Genomic DNA, 14,049 nt, shown 5'->3' with positions numbered 1-14,049 from the left:
ATGTGAGCCACAAATGCAAGACTCTTAGGGAAATTAAAATTTTCCACTAGCTATGTTAAAACAGTGAAAAGAAACAGATGAAATAATAATAAGAATAACATATTTAATGGTATACCATATATTAGATTAATAGCAATGATATTGATGTATAATAGTTAGTAGTGATGTTAATATTGTATATTTATATTATATCATTCATATAATGATCTTTAACATGTAATAATAATGTAATTAATAATATATTTTGCTTAACCAATTTTTCCACAATACTAATAGTCTAACATATAATATAATATAAAAATTATTGCAATATTTTACAATCTTTTTTTTTTTCTGCAGTAAGTCTTTGAAATCGGCATGTGTGTTACAGTCATGGCACATTTTAATTTGGACTCACCACATTTCAGTTACTCAGTAGCCACGTGTGGCTGGTGGCTCCTGTGTTGGACAATACTGGTCTGGGTCTTGAGGGAGAGAATGAGGAGACACCAGCATACGGGTTATAAGCACTAAGAATGGTGTACACCCATTGTGCCCTGCAGTTATAGTTCTAGAACGTTCTCTGCAATAAATACTTGTACACAGGCACCAGGCTATATGTATGAGGATGCATACTGTAGAATGAACAAAAATATTGGAAACGACCTAAAATTCCACCAATAGAGAAGTGATTAAATAAACAACTAACAGTGGGTTTATGATGCTGTTGAAATGAAATAAGGTGTTTTAACATGTATTTATGAAAACATTCTGAAAAAAAAGAGTGATAAAAGCCCATTAGTGGGATAATTAATGAAATTTGAATGAGGACTGAGGATTACATAATGGTGTTGTACCAATGTATTACCTCTCCTCATTTTAATAATTACACTGTGGTTCTCACAGAGAATATCCTTGTTCTTAAGAGATACACATTGAAGAATTTAGGAACAAAGAGACAGGACATTCCTAATTTACTTTCAAATGACTCAGGGAGAATGAAAATAGACTTACAGATAGAGATATGGATACAGATGGAGGTATCAATGCAGATCTTGACCTCCTGTATTAGTTTCCTAGAGCCTTTGGCCCCTTGCAATTGCTTCACCAAGTCCTTAAGACAAATCTCTCTCTCTCTCTTTACTATTGGTTCTGCTTCTCTGGAGAACCCTGACTGACACCCCGACACACAAGTATGTAGTTGGAGCAAACGCAACAATGAATGAATCTGGGTGAAGAGTATACAGGGGGGGCTTTTATTATCCTTCCTATTTCCCCCTTTAAATTAGAAGTTACATCAAAACAAAATGTTGCAAAGAAATTATTCTGAGAAGTGGTTCATAAGTTATCCAAGGGTCCAGAGCATAGAAAATGTAAAGAACCCATGATTTAAGGCAATATGCAACTTTGTTCCCAAATCTTGAAAAACCAAGAGGGCGTGGCCTGGCCTCCTGAGTCTCACTCAGCTCAAGCGCCCCCTTGAGGTCAGAGTCAGTATAACAACACCCCATTCCTACCTGCGCTAAATCCCCCAAAATGGACTTTCAAAATCCTTGCTGAGTAAATGCAGATCATACACATGACTTTGTTTGGTGGAACTAACACTAGTCAAACATTGGGCACCAGCATATTCATCCCCAAATACAAACACCGCATTTGTAAAAGATTGGGTGACTGCACTCCAAACTGCCATCAGGAGTTTCTGAATGGTGGTGGGGTTTCTCACTGCTTTTTTTTTTTTTTTTTTTTGTAGGAGTGCTGCATTTCCAGATTGTTCAGATGTTTGCCATGTGCATGGATGACCTTTGCAATGAGGAGAAATCTAGGTCTTTAAAAACTGAAGGATGCTGAAAAAAAAACAAAACTGAAGGTTGCTGTAGAAAAATGCTACTTGTAGAGTGGGTGATACATTGTGGAGCAGAAGAGCATGGGAAAAGTGAGCCTGCTTCTGGATTCATCATCATACTCAAGCTGAGAAAACGGTCCCCAGTGATGTCCGCCTAATTCCTGGAACCTGTGGCGTGATCTTACACAGCAAAATATAAAACTTTGCAGGTAAAGTAAGGATCTTGAAATGGGAGTTTATCCTGGATTATCAAGGGGACCTCAAATGTAATCACCAGGGTCCTTATGTGATGGAGGCAGAGAGAGACTTGAGACACACAGAAGGAGAGAAGGGGATGTGGCCACAGAGGCGGAGGCTGGAGAGATGGTCAGACCGAGGAATGCCGGCAGTCACCCGAAGCTGGAAGAGGCGGGACCAGGTGGAAGCCGACAGACGGAGCCCTTGATTTCGGATTTCTGGCCTCCTGCACTGTGCAGGGATGCCTTTGGGTTGTTTTTACTCATTCAGTGTGTGGTACTCCATTACAGTATCAATAGGACACCGATACAGGATCCTTCGCTGATCTATGCTCAGCCTTTCTCCGTGAGAACCCAGAATGAAGCCCAGAGCATGGTTTTGGCTGGTGGGGGTGGGGGTGGGGGGCGATGTCAATTTCAAAGCCCAGGAAGGAAGGCCTGACAGACCTCATGCCCCGGGCCGCCCGCACGGACCTGCTTTGCCTCTCTGGGCCCCAAAGCAACCTGGCTGGAAGGCTGGGGCTCACGATCCCTGTTCCCCGGGAGTTTAAGCCAGTTGGACCCTTGAGCTTTTTTTCTGCAGCTGCCCGGGGCCCTGGAAGAAAAGAGAGAAATGGTCTCACACGGGGAAACCAAGGCCCAGAGAGAGGCCGAGCCTAGAGGGGGCAGTGGTCTTGATCAGCTGCCTTCCTCCTTCCTGGGGCCGGGAACTTCCTCAGTTTTCTGAGCCCAGCCCCCCTCCTCTGACTGGGGGGTGTTTAGAGCTCCCTGGGTGTGTGCCCCACGGGAGGCGCCCCAGCCGGGGTGCCCAGTGGGCGGACCAATGAGAGCCTCAGAGGGGAGAGCCGGGTCATTTCCTCCGCGGCTATCTGTACCCTCCCTTCGGGCCTTAAAAACCACAAGCTCGTGGGCAGAAGAGAACTTTGGTCAGCGGGGAGCTCCAGACGCCTGAATATGGTGAGTCCCCCAGAAGGGGTGTGCGGGGGTGGGGAACCTGCTTCTCCGCCCTCTCATCTCTGGGGTCCCCACTCCCTCGGCTCTCCCCTCTTGCTCTCTCCCTTCCCTTCTTCCTTCTCCCTGTCTCCCACTTTCTCCCTGGCCCCAGTCTCGGACTCTCCAGGGCCGGGATGGAGCTAAGGAGGGAGGTGGTCAAGGGATGACAGGGCCACAGCAAGGTTGGGATCCCAAAGTTCGCCAGGGCACAACACCCGCACCCTGGATCTGGCTGGATGACGTCCTTCCTCAAGTGGAGAGATTCCTGAAAAGGTCTTCCAGGCAGTGGGAAGGGCAGGAGCGGAGGTTAGGAGGCTGGGAAGAGCCAGTTTGGAAGAATGGTAAAGTGCCTCGCCTGGACCTTCGGGTGTTCGGAACTGTAAGGACAGGGAAACTGAGGCCCAGGGAAGGGTGGTGGTGGCCCAGGTCTTCAGCGGGTGGTGGCAGAACCAGGCTGTCCCCCATGGATTCTGTGGGCCTCGGAGACTGCAGGCTAAATGAGGGGGCCCCTTGCCCACCTGCACCCCGAAGCCCTGGTCTGGGCGAGGCAGCGTGGCGACTGAGTGCCTGCCGAGGGTCTTGCCTAGCTTCATCTGGGTGAAAATGGAAACAGAGAACACGTGGGCCGGACCAGGGAGGAGCTCGGTGTTGCCTGACCCCACTTTTGAGACCCAGCCTGGGCCAACCAGACTTCCAGGGTGGCACCAACTATTAGTTCTGACAGCTTTCCCTTCCTGTAAAACAGTTTCAAATACCAAAGGGTTGTTAGTGAAAAGTCACACTCCCTGCGCATCCCGGAGCCCCAGACTCCTTGGCACTGCCCCCACCGGCAACCACAGGCACCAGTTTGTGGGGGATCCTTCCAGGAACAGTCTATCATGACACATGTGCGGGGAATGAAATAAACAGTAGTTCGACAAGGGGACTCAAGTTGAAATGGGTTCAAATTCTGCCTTTCCTGTGTAATAGCTGAGGAAATTTGCTTATTCTGGGCTTCCTTCTCCTTATCTTTAAGATGGGGATAAATAATCCTATAGGATTAGGATCAGGGAGAGAATTAAGTGAGATACTACATGGAAAGCTCTTACAACAGTGCCTGGCATAGAGTTGGCACTCAATGCATATGACATGTTCATCCTTTCTTCCCCTGTTGCAAAAGGAAGTATTTTTTTACACATTATCTTGCATCTTGTTTTTTTTCATGAATAACATGTTATTAACCAGCATTCATTGCGAGCTTACTGCATGCCAGGCACTGTGTGATGCACGTTACATTTACTCATTTCATCTTAAGCACTCTATGAGGAAGGTATCATCGTCCCTGTGTATTTCAAGGGACTTGCCTCTTTCTTTTTATCAGCTGTATAATACTCCAGCAAGAGTTTTCATCCCCTATCCATGGAAATTCAGGTTGTCTCCCATAGTGTGTCTTTAAAAGCAAAATTACATCTTTGGAGACCCAGATCTGGACTTTCAGAACTGCAAATGCTGAATCGAAGGCACGGGCAATTTTTGTTTTAACAGCTATTGTCAAAAGCTGTACCAGTTTATATTTCCCACCCACAGTGCACCAGAGTGTCTGTCTACACCCTCTTCTGCACAGTTATAGCAAACTTTTTTATTTTTGCCATCCTCAAAGGCAGTTCATTGCCTTCTCAAAGGATCTGGACGCTTGCCTTTCCCTCATGGGTTTAAAAATGTGAGTGTTCCTATTCCTTAATGCCTAAGGATTTGGACTCAGTAAGGTTGTGCAAATTCAAGAAGATAAATCTGAGTCGAGACGCCCACTGGCCCCTGGTGTCCCATTTGTCACTGGACACAACTTATAATGGTTTTATGTGGTTCTGTGGGTTTATTGTTTAAATATGCATCCATTTAGGAACAGGGAGGGGAATGTTCAGGGAACAAAGCTGACTTTGCCTTCCGTGTGCTTAGCATTCTGAAGTGGGTCTTTCTTTCCACTTTCGTTATTTAGTTATTTCCGCTTTTGTGGGAAGACAGTTGTCAGGACTTTCCCTACTGGAAGGTTAGGGAAACTGAAGCCCAGAGAGGGAGGGAAGGGGCTGGGGCAGAGCTGACAGGCACCAGCAGAGCAACTGTGGCCAAGTCGTGCCTCTTCTGGGCGCTCAAAAGTCTTCCTTCTTTCCTCCTCCTGTTGGCCATCACCCCCATCCGAGCCCCCATCTTTACTGGCCTGGATCCCTGCTCCAGCCTCCTCTCCGCTCCTCCTGCCTCTGGTCTCACCCTCCCAGGGGCCAGAGGGATCTTTCTAAACAGAAACTCTAGTCTCGTCCCTCTGCAGCTCAAAGACTATCCATGGCTCCCCATTACCCCAGCATAAAATACAAATTCTTTAACATGGCACCTGTGGATCTTCTAACTTTGTTTTGGCCATTTCATCTTTCATTTTCTGGTGTGTAGCACAGTCTCTCCTTCTTACCTCATGGCCTTTGGCCTTGAGTGTACATTCCCCGCTCCCACCCCACTTTAGGCCTGGTAGCCACTCAGAGAGGGATCTGGAGTCTGACTCCCAGAAGTTCTCTCCTATCTCTGCCACTCCACTTGCCAACTGTGAGGACTCGGAAAGGTCTCTTATCTCTGTAGCTTCAGTTTCCTCATCTGCAAAAGCGTGGTTGTTCTGTCAGTTAAATGAGATAATAGGTGAGGAGGGCTGAGCAGAGAGTGAGCCCGTTCTGATGGCTGTTCTCGCGAGAGCCATGTCTTCGTCTTCACCCTGTTCTCTGATCCATTCACACCTGTCACTGCCGCTGCCCTAGTGCAAGCCACCACTGTCCCTCACCTCACCTGGACAATCCCAGTCTCCTCTTCTTCCCAGCTTCTATGTCTCCATCCAACAGACACGGGCTCTAAGATGGGGCAGCAAGAGGGTCCCACCCTTCTGGTTGCTGTGAGCTCCTGGGAGGTCTGCAGAGAAGTAGCTGACACTTAGGCATCCATCGGCAGACCCCGGAGCTGTGCTGTCTGATAGGGCAGCCCCAAGCCACCTGTGGCTATGGAAATTTAATTAAAAGGATAGTCACACAGGGCTGGTGGCTACCATCTGGAGGGCGCACACGGGGCACATTTCCATCAGTGCAGAAAGTTCTGTGGGTCAGTGCTGCCGTTTCTCTACGAACCCTTGCCCGGGTCACACACCAGGCTGCGGTCCCTCCTGAACACTGTTCTCTCTCTGGTCATTCATGTCTCTCTCGGGTAGACCAGAACCTCTCCAAGGGCAGGTGCCAGCTCTATCAGAAACCAATCCCCTGGCCAGATAATATTTGTGTGATGAAGAACTATTCTTAGGATCTTCCTAGACTCCTAGAATTGTAGAACCACACATTCTTTTCTATGTTCTATATAACATCCTTTTTTTTTTTGAATGGACGGTGTACTCACTGGTATGGTTCCTATACAAGAAAAACATACATACACAAGAAAAACAAGCATATGTGGTGAAAAGCTCCTTACATGCCCCCCGGCCCCCTACTTCCCCTCTCCTGGGGCAACCACTGTTACAAGTTTCCTTTGCTTCTGGAGCTACCCTAGAGAGAGAGACAGATAAAATGATAACAATAGGAGGGAGAGCGGGAGGGAGGGAGGAAGACAGAGTTCCTCTTCTGTAGGTGGCATGCTTTCTACACTGTCTGGTCTTGCCTTTTCTATTTTACATTAGACCTTGTAGCTCTTTCTACATCAGTACATAAACTTCTTTGTTCATTCTGATTGTATTCTGTTGCCTGGATGTGTATCATTAATTTAGCCAATCCCCTCTTGCTGGGCACTTCAGTTATTCCCAACCTTTGTGGGAATGCTGCAGTGGCAAAGCTCTGCGAGTTATTTGCATCAGGACGATCCTGGAAACTGCAATGTTAGCATCAGCATCTTTTTGCTGCACTGATAAAGTCTGTGTGGGAAAGGGCCCTGGTGAGCAGTGCTGTCAGCCATAAGGGCAGTGGTGACCGTGTGAGTGCAGGGGCTGGGGAGGCTCCCCTTTTGGGGGGCTGAGCCGCTCTGCGGCCAAGGATGGTGGAGAGCTTGTGAAACCAGCAGAGGCCAGGTGACCTTCATGGATCATGTCAAAGACGGGCTTTCAAAAGATTTAACAACCTGCTGAGATGCAGACCCGGCCTGGCAGTGTCTGGGGCCTCCTGCTGTGCCTGGCGCCTAGCGACTGGAGCCTGGGGACCTGAAGGGGGAGTGCAGAGTAGAGAAAGGGAAGCCAGGCGGTTGGCAGGGGGTCGGGAGGCATGGGTGGCTCAGGGCCAGGGCTATTTCCCAATGGAGATACGTCAACAGTTTTAACTTTCTATTTGAAATATTTTCACACTTAGAGATTTCAAGAATAATACAAAGAACTCCCACATACTTTTTACACAGATTTTTCAGATTTGCTTTGTCCGTTGTTATCTGTCTAGTATCTCTATCAATTTATCTATCACTTATCTATCAATCAATCAATCAATCAATCTATCTATCATCTATCCTATCCATCATTTTTTTTCTGAACCATTTGAGCGTAATTTCTAAATACCTCAGTGTCTGTCTGTCAGGAGGAAGGGCACCCACCTCCACCAGCACAGCGCAGTATCGCGTCAGAAAAGTCAGCGCTCAGTGCGGTACTGTTGTCTAGCCTACAGACCGTGCTCAGACTCGCTCAGTTGTCCAAATGATGCCCTTTAGAGTGGATGTATTTCTCCTGCCCCTGGCCCCAGCCCAGGATGTCACATTGCACTTGGCTGAGCTGGCTGTTTGGTCCCTGTTCATCTGGAGCAGCCCCTCAGCTCTCCTGTGCCTTCATGACAGTGGCATTATTTTTTTAATTGAATAGAATTCACAAAACAAAGAATTCACCATTTTAAAGTGTGCAATTCAGCGACCACCTCTATGTAGTTCCAGAACATTCTCATCACCCTTACAAGAAACCCTATACCCATTAAGCAGTCACTCTCCATCCCCCCCAAGCCCCCAGCCCCTGGCAGTCACCAGTACATCTCCTGTGTCTCTATGGATTTGCCTGTCCTGGAATTTCATATAAATGGAATCATACAATATATGACCTTTTGTATCTGTCATCTTTCACTCAGCGTAATGTTTTCGAGCTTCATCCACATCGTAGCATAGATCAGTGTTTCATTCCCTTTTTATGGCTGAGTAATATTCCACTCCCTGGAGATACACTGACATTGACATTTTCCCTTTGAATAATTTAAATGGATGGCTCTACCAGCAGGATCCCTGACACCTTAGGCAATGCAAAGGGACTAGAAATAAAAAGAGTGGTTCAAAGACCTGAGCTCATCAATAATCAGTCACAATAGTGATAAATAATGATAGCATTGGCTGCCAGTTCTTGTCCCCCTACTGTGTGTCAGGCACTGTGTTAGGGGCCTGAACATGTCTCATCTTATTTAACCCATGAGGTGGGTGTTTTAGTGGGTAGAAACCTCAGCCGGCAAATTCAAGCGCACTAAAAAATCCAGCTTTGAATATTTCTGTAACAACAAGCTCTATTTCTCTCTGTCTCCTTGCCCTGGGCTAGCTCCAAGGGCCACAGAGCTCACCCTTGCAGTGTCCTTACCCCCTCTGTAGCACCCCCTGGGTATTGTCAGGGTGGCCTACATAAGTTTGCTTCGCAGCCTCTACACGTTTGAAGGGCTATCAACGTGACCTGAACAGGCAACTTCACCGTCCGGTAACTATTTCCTTATCAAGAAAACGGGCACTTTAACAGAACCTACTAGTAGTTGTGGTTAGGATCGAAAGAGCTAATGTCATGGCTGGCACATAGTAGGTGCTCAGTAAATACTGGCTGCCTTAGTATGACCATTCCATGCCATGCGTGGGTATTTTTCTGCTGTGTCTGGTGCCTTGGGGGCACAGATTTGCCTACAAGGCTTTATTTCATTATGGAAAATTTCAAACACACGAAAGTAGAGAGAATAAGATTCTGAACCACCGAAGTATCCATCACTCAGTTCCAACAGTCACCAACACTTTGCCAGTCTTATTCATCCATGGTTTTCCTTCCCTTCCACCGTTCCTTCCTCCCTTCATGTCTCAAGCTATTTCTTTTTCTGGAATGTTTTAAAGCAAACCCAAGATGTCCTACTTTGCCTGCTATGTATATCTATCAGAAACAGTCTTCTCCTCTTTTTTTCAACATAAACACAATACCATATCACCCTCAATAAAATTAGCACTGATTCCTTACGATTTTCAAATACCCCGTCCATTTGTAAGTCTCCCAGATTGTCTCAAAAATGTCTTATTTTCCAGTTGATTATTCCAGTCGGAATCCAAGTAAGGTCTCCAAATTGCCTTTGGTTGATATGCCTCTTAAATCTCTTTTAATCCATGACACTGTCCCTTCATTAAAAACAAATCATTTATTTGCAGAAGAAACGAGACCATTTGTTCTGTAGAGTTTCCTGTGGTCTAATGGAGCTGATTTTGTTCCTATGGTGCTATTTATCATGTTCCTCTTTTCTCCACTTTTCCTGTAATCCAGTCATTTTACATTTAGAGCCTTGATTAGATCCACATTCAATTTTTTTTCCAAAAATTCATAGGTGATGCTGTATCTTTTCTACTGCATAACCCTGAGATAGAGCAGAATGTCTGTCTGTCTCCTTGAAGTGCTGAGTTTGGTCGGTGGGTTTGAATTGCCAGCCCAGCACATTTTTGTAAAGTTCCCATCAGTCTTTCACCTGATGGTTTTATCAGATGTTGGTGATTGCCCTCTAGATCCATTATTTCCTTAATTCTATCATTCCTCTTGAAGGCATTATTCTTAGATTCTTCTCTAAAGAAGGATGTTCCCACACTGACTCTTTATTTCCTCGAAATATTCTTTATACAGAAATGGCAGGATCAGAAAAAAAAGGTGACCAATGGGTTCACTTGTTTTTATTATCATTGTGAACTCATAGATCTTCATGTATTAATATGTTTCATTCCATCACAGTTATTATTATTATTAGGGACCCAAATTGTCCCATCTTTGGCTAGTGTGAGCCCTTTTAGGCCATCTTTTGTGTTCTTGTGACATGTCCCCATCATTCCTTAAAGATTTCCTTACTTTCTAGGATGAGATGTTCTGGGCTCATCTTGTGTATTTCCTGTCCCAGAATGGGAACCACCCTTTCTCCAAGGAGTCCTGGTTTCTTTGAGTGGCACTTGGTAATTAGAGACCATAATCTGGGTGCCAAGGCCCTCTTTGTCCTTGAACTCATATCCTTCTCTATTGCTTTCATCACGTCTGCCCTCCTTTCAACAATGTAAAACTAATTCTTATTCCTGTTTCTTCTTTTTCCTCTTATTGCACCCAATTATTTTCTTTGCTCTGAGACTGAGTTTTTGGAATCATGATAGCTAAAACTGATGAACTGCTAGGAATTAACTAGGAAAGAAACAGAGGCACCGAGTTGTAGAAGAACTTGCGGAGGGTCATCCAGGCTTCAAGTAGGACGGCTGGGATCTGGACCCTAGTGCAGTGTTGAACCATTCCGGAACCCAGCGTGAAAGGACACCGTGTGTTCCTCTACGCTCAGCAAAATATCCTCCCGTAGTCAGAACCAAGTAGAAAAAGTAAATGTAGCTCTACCTAAAAAAGAATCCCCAAACGAAAAAAAGCTCCCAAATCCAATAGCAGGACCGTACATAAAGCCCCGCAGTGCGTGATATGTTTGCATGCCATTGTCAACCTGCAAAGCCCCACCCTACCAGGAACACGAACTGTGGGCTGATGGGATGGTTCCCATCGCACAATCACACAGGGTCGTTAAATGAACAAACAGCAGTAGCCTGTCTTTATGTAAAATTCGGATGTTTTCCACCATGGATTTTTCTGGGGGTGTTAATTTTAATTCTTTAGAAGACTGCATGAAGATATTATTTATCTTGATGACTGAGGTATTTTGGGTGCCTTTCCTTCCCCCTGCTTGAATGTTGTGCCTGAGTATGTGAGGCACTGCCCAACCACTGCCTCTATGGGTAGCCACGGCCGGGCAGAGTGCCAAGCTGCCCCAGTGGGTGGAAGGCTGGAAAAGGAGGTGAGGGTGGTGGGTGGTGGTGGTGGGGTAACTACCTAGCAGGGTCATCTCAGTTTGTTGGTGACATTAAAAATATCTAATAAGCAGTGTGCTCTGGGCCCTGACCAGTCAGAGTGGACGGTCACAGCTGCAGCAGGCCTAGGCTTTAACCCCTTGATTGCTGGACCATGGGGAAGCCCTGGTACCAGAGGGAGGTGGCAGGGATGCCAATTAGCATGGAAGGGTTTTCAATATTTTATAAGTGGTATAAAGAAAGAGCCACCCCAGCTGGCTCTCAGCTCTCAGGGTCCCCATTTCCCAGTGGAAACCTGAGGCTCAGCAAAGTGGAGTGCTGGGAAAAGGGGCATTACGATTAGCACACATAATGTAGGGATGGGCACGGGGAAGGCAGTACAACACAGAGAAGACAAGTAATGACTCTATAGCATCTTACTGTGCTGATGGACAGTGACTGTAATGGGGTACATGGAGGGGACTTGATAATGGGGGGAATCTAGTAACCACAATATTGCTCATGTAATTGTACATTAATGATACCAAAAAAACAAAAAAGGGTCGAGTGATGGGTTGAAAGCCACATAGCCTCCCGCCCCCAGCACTGACCTGCAGACTCATACTCTCCCTGCCTCTTTGATTCCACCCAGGACTCCATGGACAGTAGCACCTTTGAGTACAATTATGACTCGGAGACCATGGACCCCAGCATGACAGTGGATGGCTTTCCCAAGGTCTCCAAGCTGCACCCTCCAGAAGTGATTGCCCTGATACTCTATGCAGCTGTCTTCCTGGTGGGAGTGCCAGGCAACGCATTGGTGGTCTGCGTGACTGGGTCTGAGGCCAGACGAACCATCAATGCCATCTGGTTTCTTAACCTGGCGGTGGCTGACCTCCTCTCTTGCCTGGCGTTGCCCATGATGTTCACGTCCGTTGTTATGCACAACCACTGGCCCTTTGGCAACGCTGCCTGCCGCATCCTGCCCTCTCTCATCCTGCTCAATATGTACGCCAGCATCTTGCTCCTGGCCACCATCAGCGCCGACCGCTTTATGCTGGTGTTTAATCCCATCTGGTGCCAGAACTACCGAGCGGCTGGCTTGGCCTGGACGGCGTGTGGTGTGGCCTGGGGCTTGGCCCTGTTGCTGACCGTACCCTCCTTAGTGTTCCGTGTGGTGCACCAACAGTCCTTTCCATCCAAGTCAATATGCGGCGTTGACTATGGTTCAAAGAATTCACAGATAGAGAACACTGTGGCCAGCCTCCGGCTCGTTGTGGGCTTCCTGCTGCCGCTGGTCACGCTTACAGTCTGCTACACCTTCCTTCTGATCCGAGCCTGGAGCCGCAGCGCCACACGCTCCACCAAGACACTCAAGGTGGTTGTGGCCGTCGTGGCCAGCTTCTTTGTCTTGTGGCTGCCCTATCAGGTGACAGGGATGATAATGGCCTTGGTCTCCAAGAACTCGGAAAGTTTTAAAGTCCTGTTTGCTTGGGACCCCCTTTGTGTCGCCATTGCTTACATCAACTGCTGCATCAACCCCATCATCTACGTGGTCGCTGCCCAGAGCTTCCAAATCCGGTTCCTCAAGTCCCTTCCCTCCAAGATCCGGAACTTGTTGACCGAAGAGACCACGAGCAGAGACAGCAAGTCCTACACACTCTCCACGGCGGACACCCAAGCCCAGAAGAGCCAGGTGGTATAAGGAGGACCTTCCAGGCCATTGTCTGCCCAGAGCTCCACCTTCCTTCCCATCCATTCTCTTTCTGCTTATTTTAATCCAGCCCTTGGTTTAGGTGGTGGTGTCCCGGGGACCTCTGCTCCACACCGTCCACCATTCCCGGACTTGTTCTGCATCTTCGAGGGGAACTCTTCTCATTTCCAAGACTAACGCTCCCTTCTAGGGACACCCAACCTTTCCTTCCATCCAAGTACTTTGGAAAACAAACAGAAACCAACATACTCCCATACTGCACTCGTTTGTGCTTGAAGAGAGTGTGACTAGAGGACATCAGATACGGAAGATCTGTAGAAACCAGTAGAAACATCCTAACCTTTAAAGAATAGCTATCTATTTATTTTTATGGAGAGCTGGGGTGGGGGAAAAAACAACATAATTAGCATCCCAAGAGTTATTCTTGTTAGGACAAAGCAAAATAACAGGGATCTAGTTAAGCTTTTGTAAAGGTACTTGATTTAAAGAACATTGTTACTTAACTAGCCTTTAAGAAAAGGATGAAGTAAAAAGATGTCACGTGGTTATGGCAGAAGCACTGTGAGGAAGGTTGGCTGAAGGTGAGATTGGGAAACATCGGTCAGCAGTTCCAAGGTGTGGGGTCACAGGACAATTTGACTTTTGACTTTGTAACCTGCTGTGTTGTTTGCACTTTTCAAAAAAAAATTAAACTTTTAATTTATATGCTGTTGTACGTAGCAGCAAAGAGGGAGCCTACGGAGCCTTGACCTGTTTCTTTCTATAGGAACATGTTGCAAGATGACATTACGACATCACAGCCAGGATGTTGACATTGACGCAGCTGGGGTACAGGACGTTTGCATCACCACCAGGATCCTGTGATTTCTGTTGTAGCTGGCCCCACTTCCTCCAGCCTCCCCAGCTTTGTCCTGAGTCCCTGACAAGCCATGAACCTGTTCTCTGTAATTTTGTCCTTTCAAGGGTTTATCAATGGAATCATATAGCCTGTAACCTTTCAGCTTAAAAAAAAAAAGCATGCATCACTTGAATCATGGAAATAAAAAATAATAATCGTTGAAACATTGTGTTATTTGTCATGGACTTAAAGACATTTCTGCTTAATGCTTTGTGTGGGTGTGTGCGTGTGCATTGACTAGAAATATTTCAGAGACCAGCAGTATCCAGCAGAAATATGCTGCGAGTCACATAAATCTTAAAGTTCCTAGTAGCCACATTAAAAACTTGAAAAGAAA

At 46.6% G+C, this 14,049-nt stretch overlaps 1 protein-coding gene across 1 annotated transcript; it reads left to right on the top strand.

Annotated features, from left to right (window-relative positions):
* Nucleotides 1-2,853: 2,853 nt before the first annotated feature.
* On the top strand, nucleotides 2,854-13,197 carry C5AR1 (complement C5a receptor 1). The gene is made up of 2 exons (XM_036885674.2): nucleotides 2,854-3,018; nucleotides 11,753-13,197. The coding sequence occupies exons 1-2, from the start codon at nucleotides 3,016-3,018 to the stop codon at nucleotides 12,803-12,805; spliced, it is 1,056 nt and encodes a 351-aa protein (XP_036741569.1). The 5' UTR covers nucleotides 2,854-3,015; the 3' UTR covers nucleotides 12,806-13,197.
* The last annotated feature ends 852 nt before the right edge of the window (nucleotides 13,198-14,049 follow it).

This window comes from Manis pentadactyla, chromosome 15, assembly GCF_030020395.1.
Source record: "Manis pentadactyla isolate mManPen7 chromosome 15, mManPen7.hap1, whole genome shotgun sequence".
Classification (NCBI taxonomy): domain Eukaryota; kingdom Metazoa; phylum Chordata; class Mammalia; order Pholidota; family Manidae; genus Manis; species Manis pentadactyla.
Note: the sequence above shows the minus strand (reverse complement) of the source record. Positions and strands in the feature narration are given on the sequence as shown.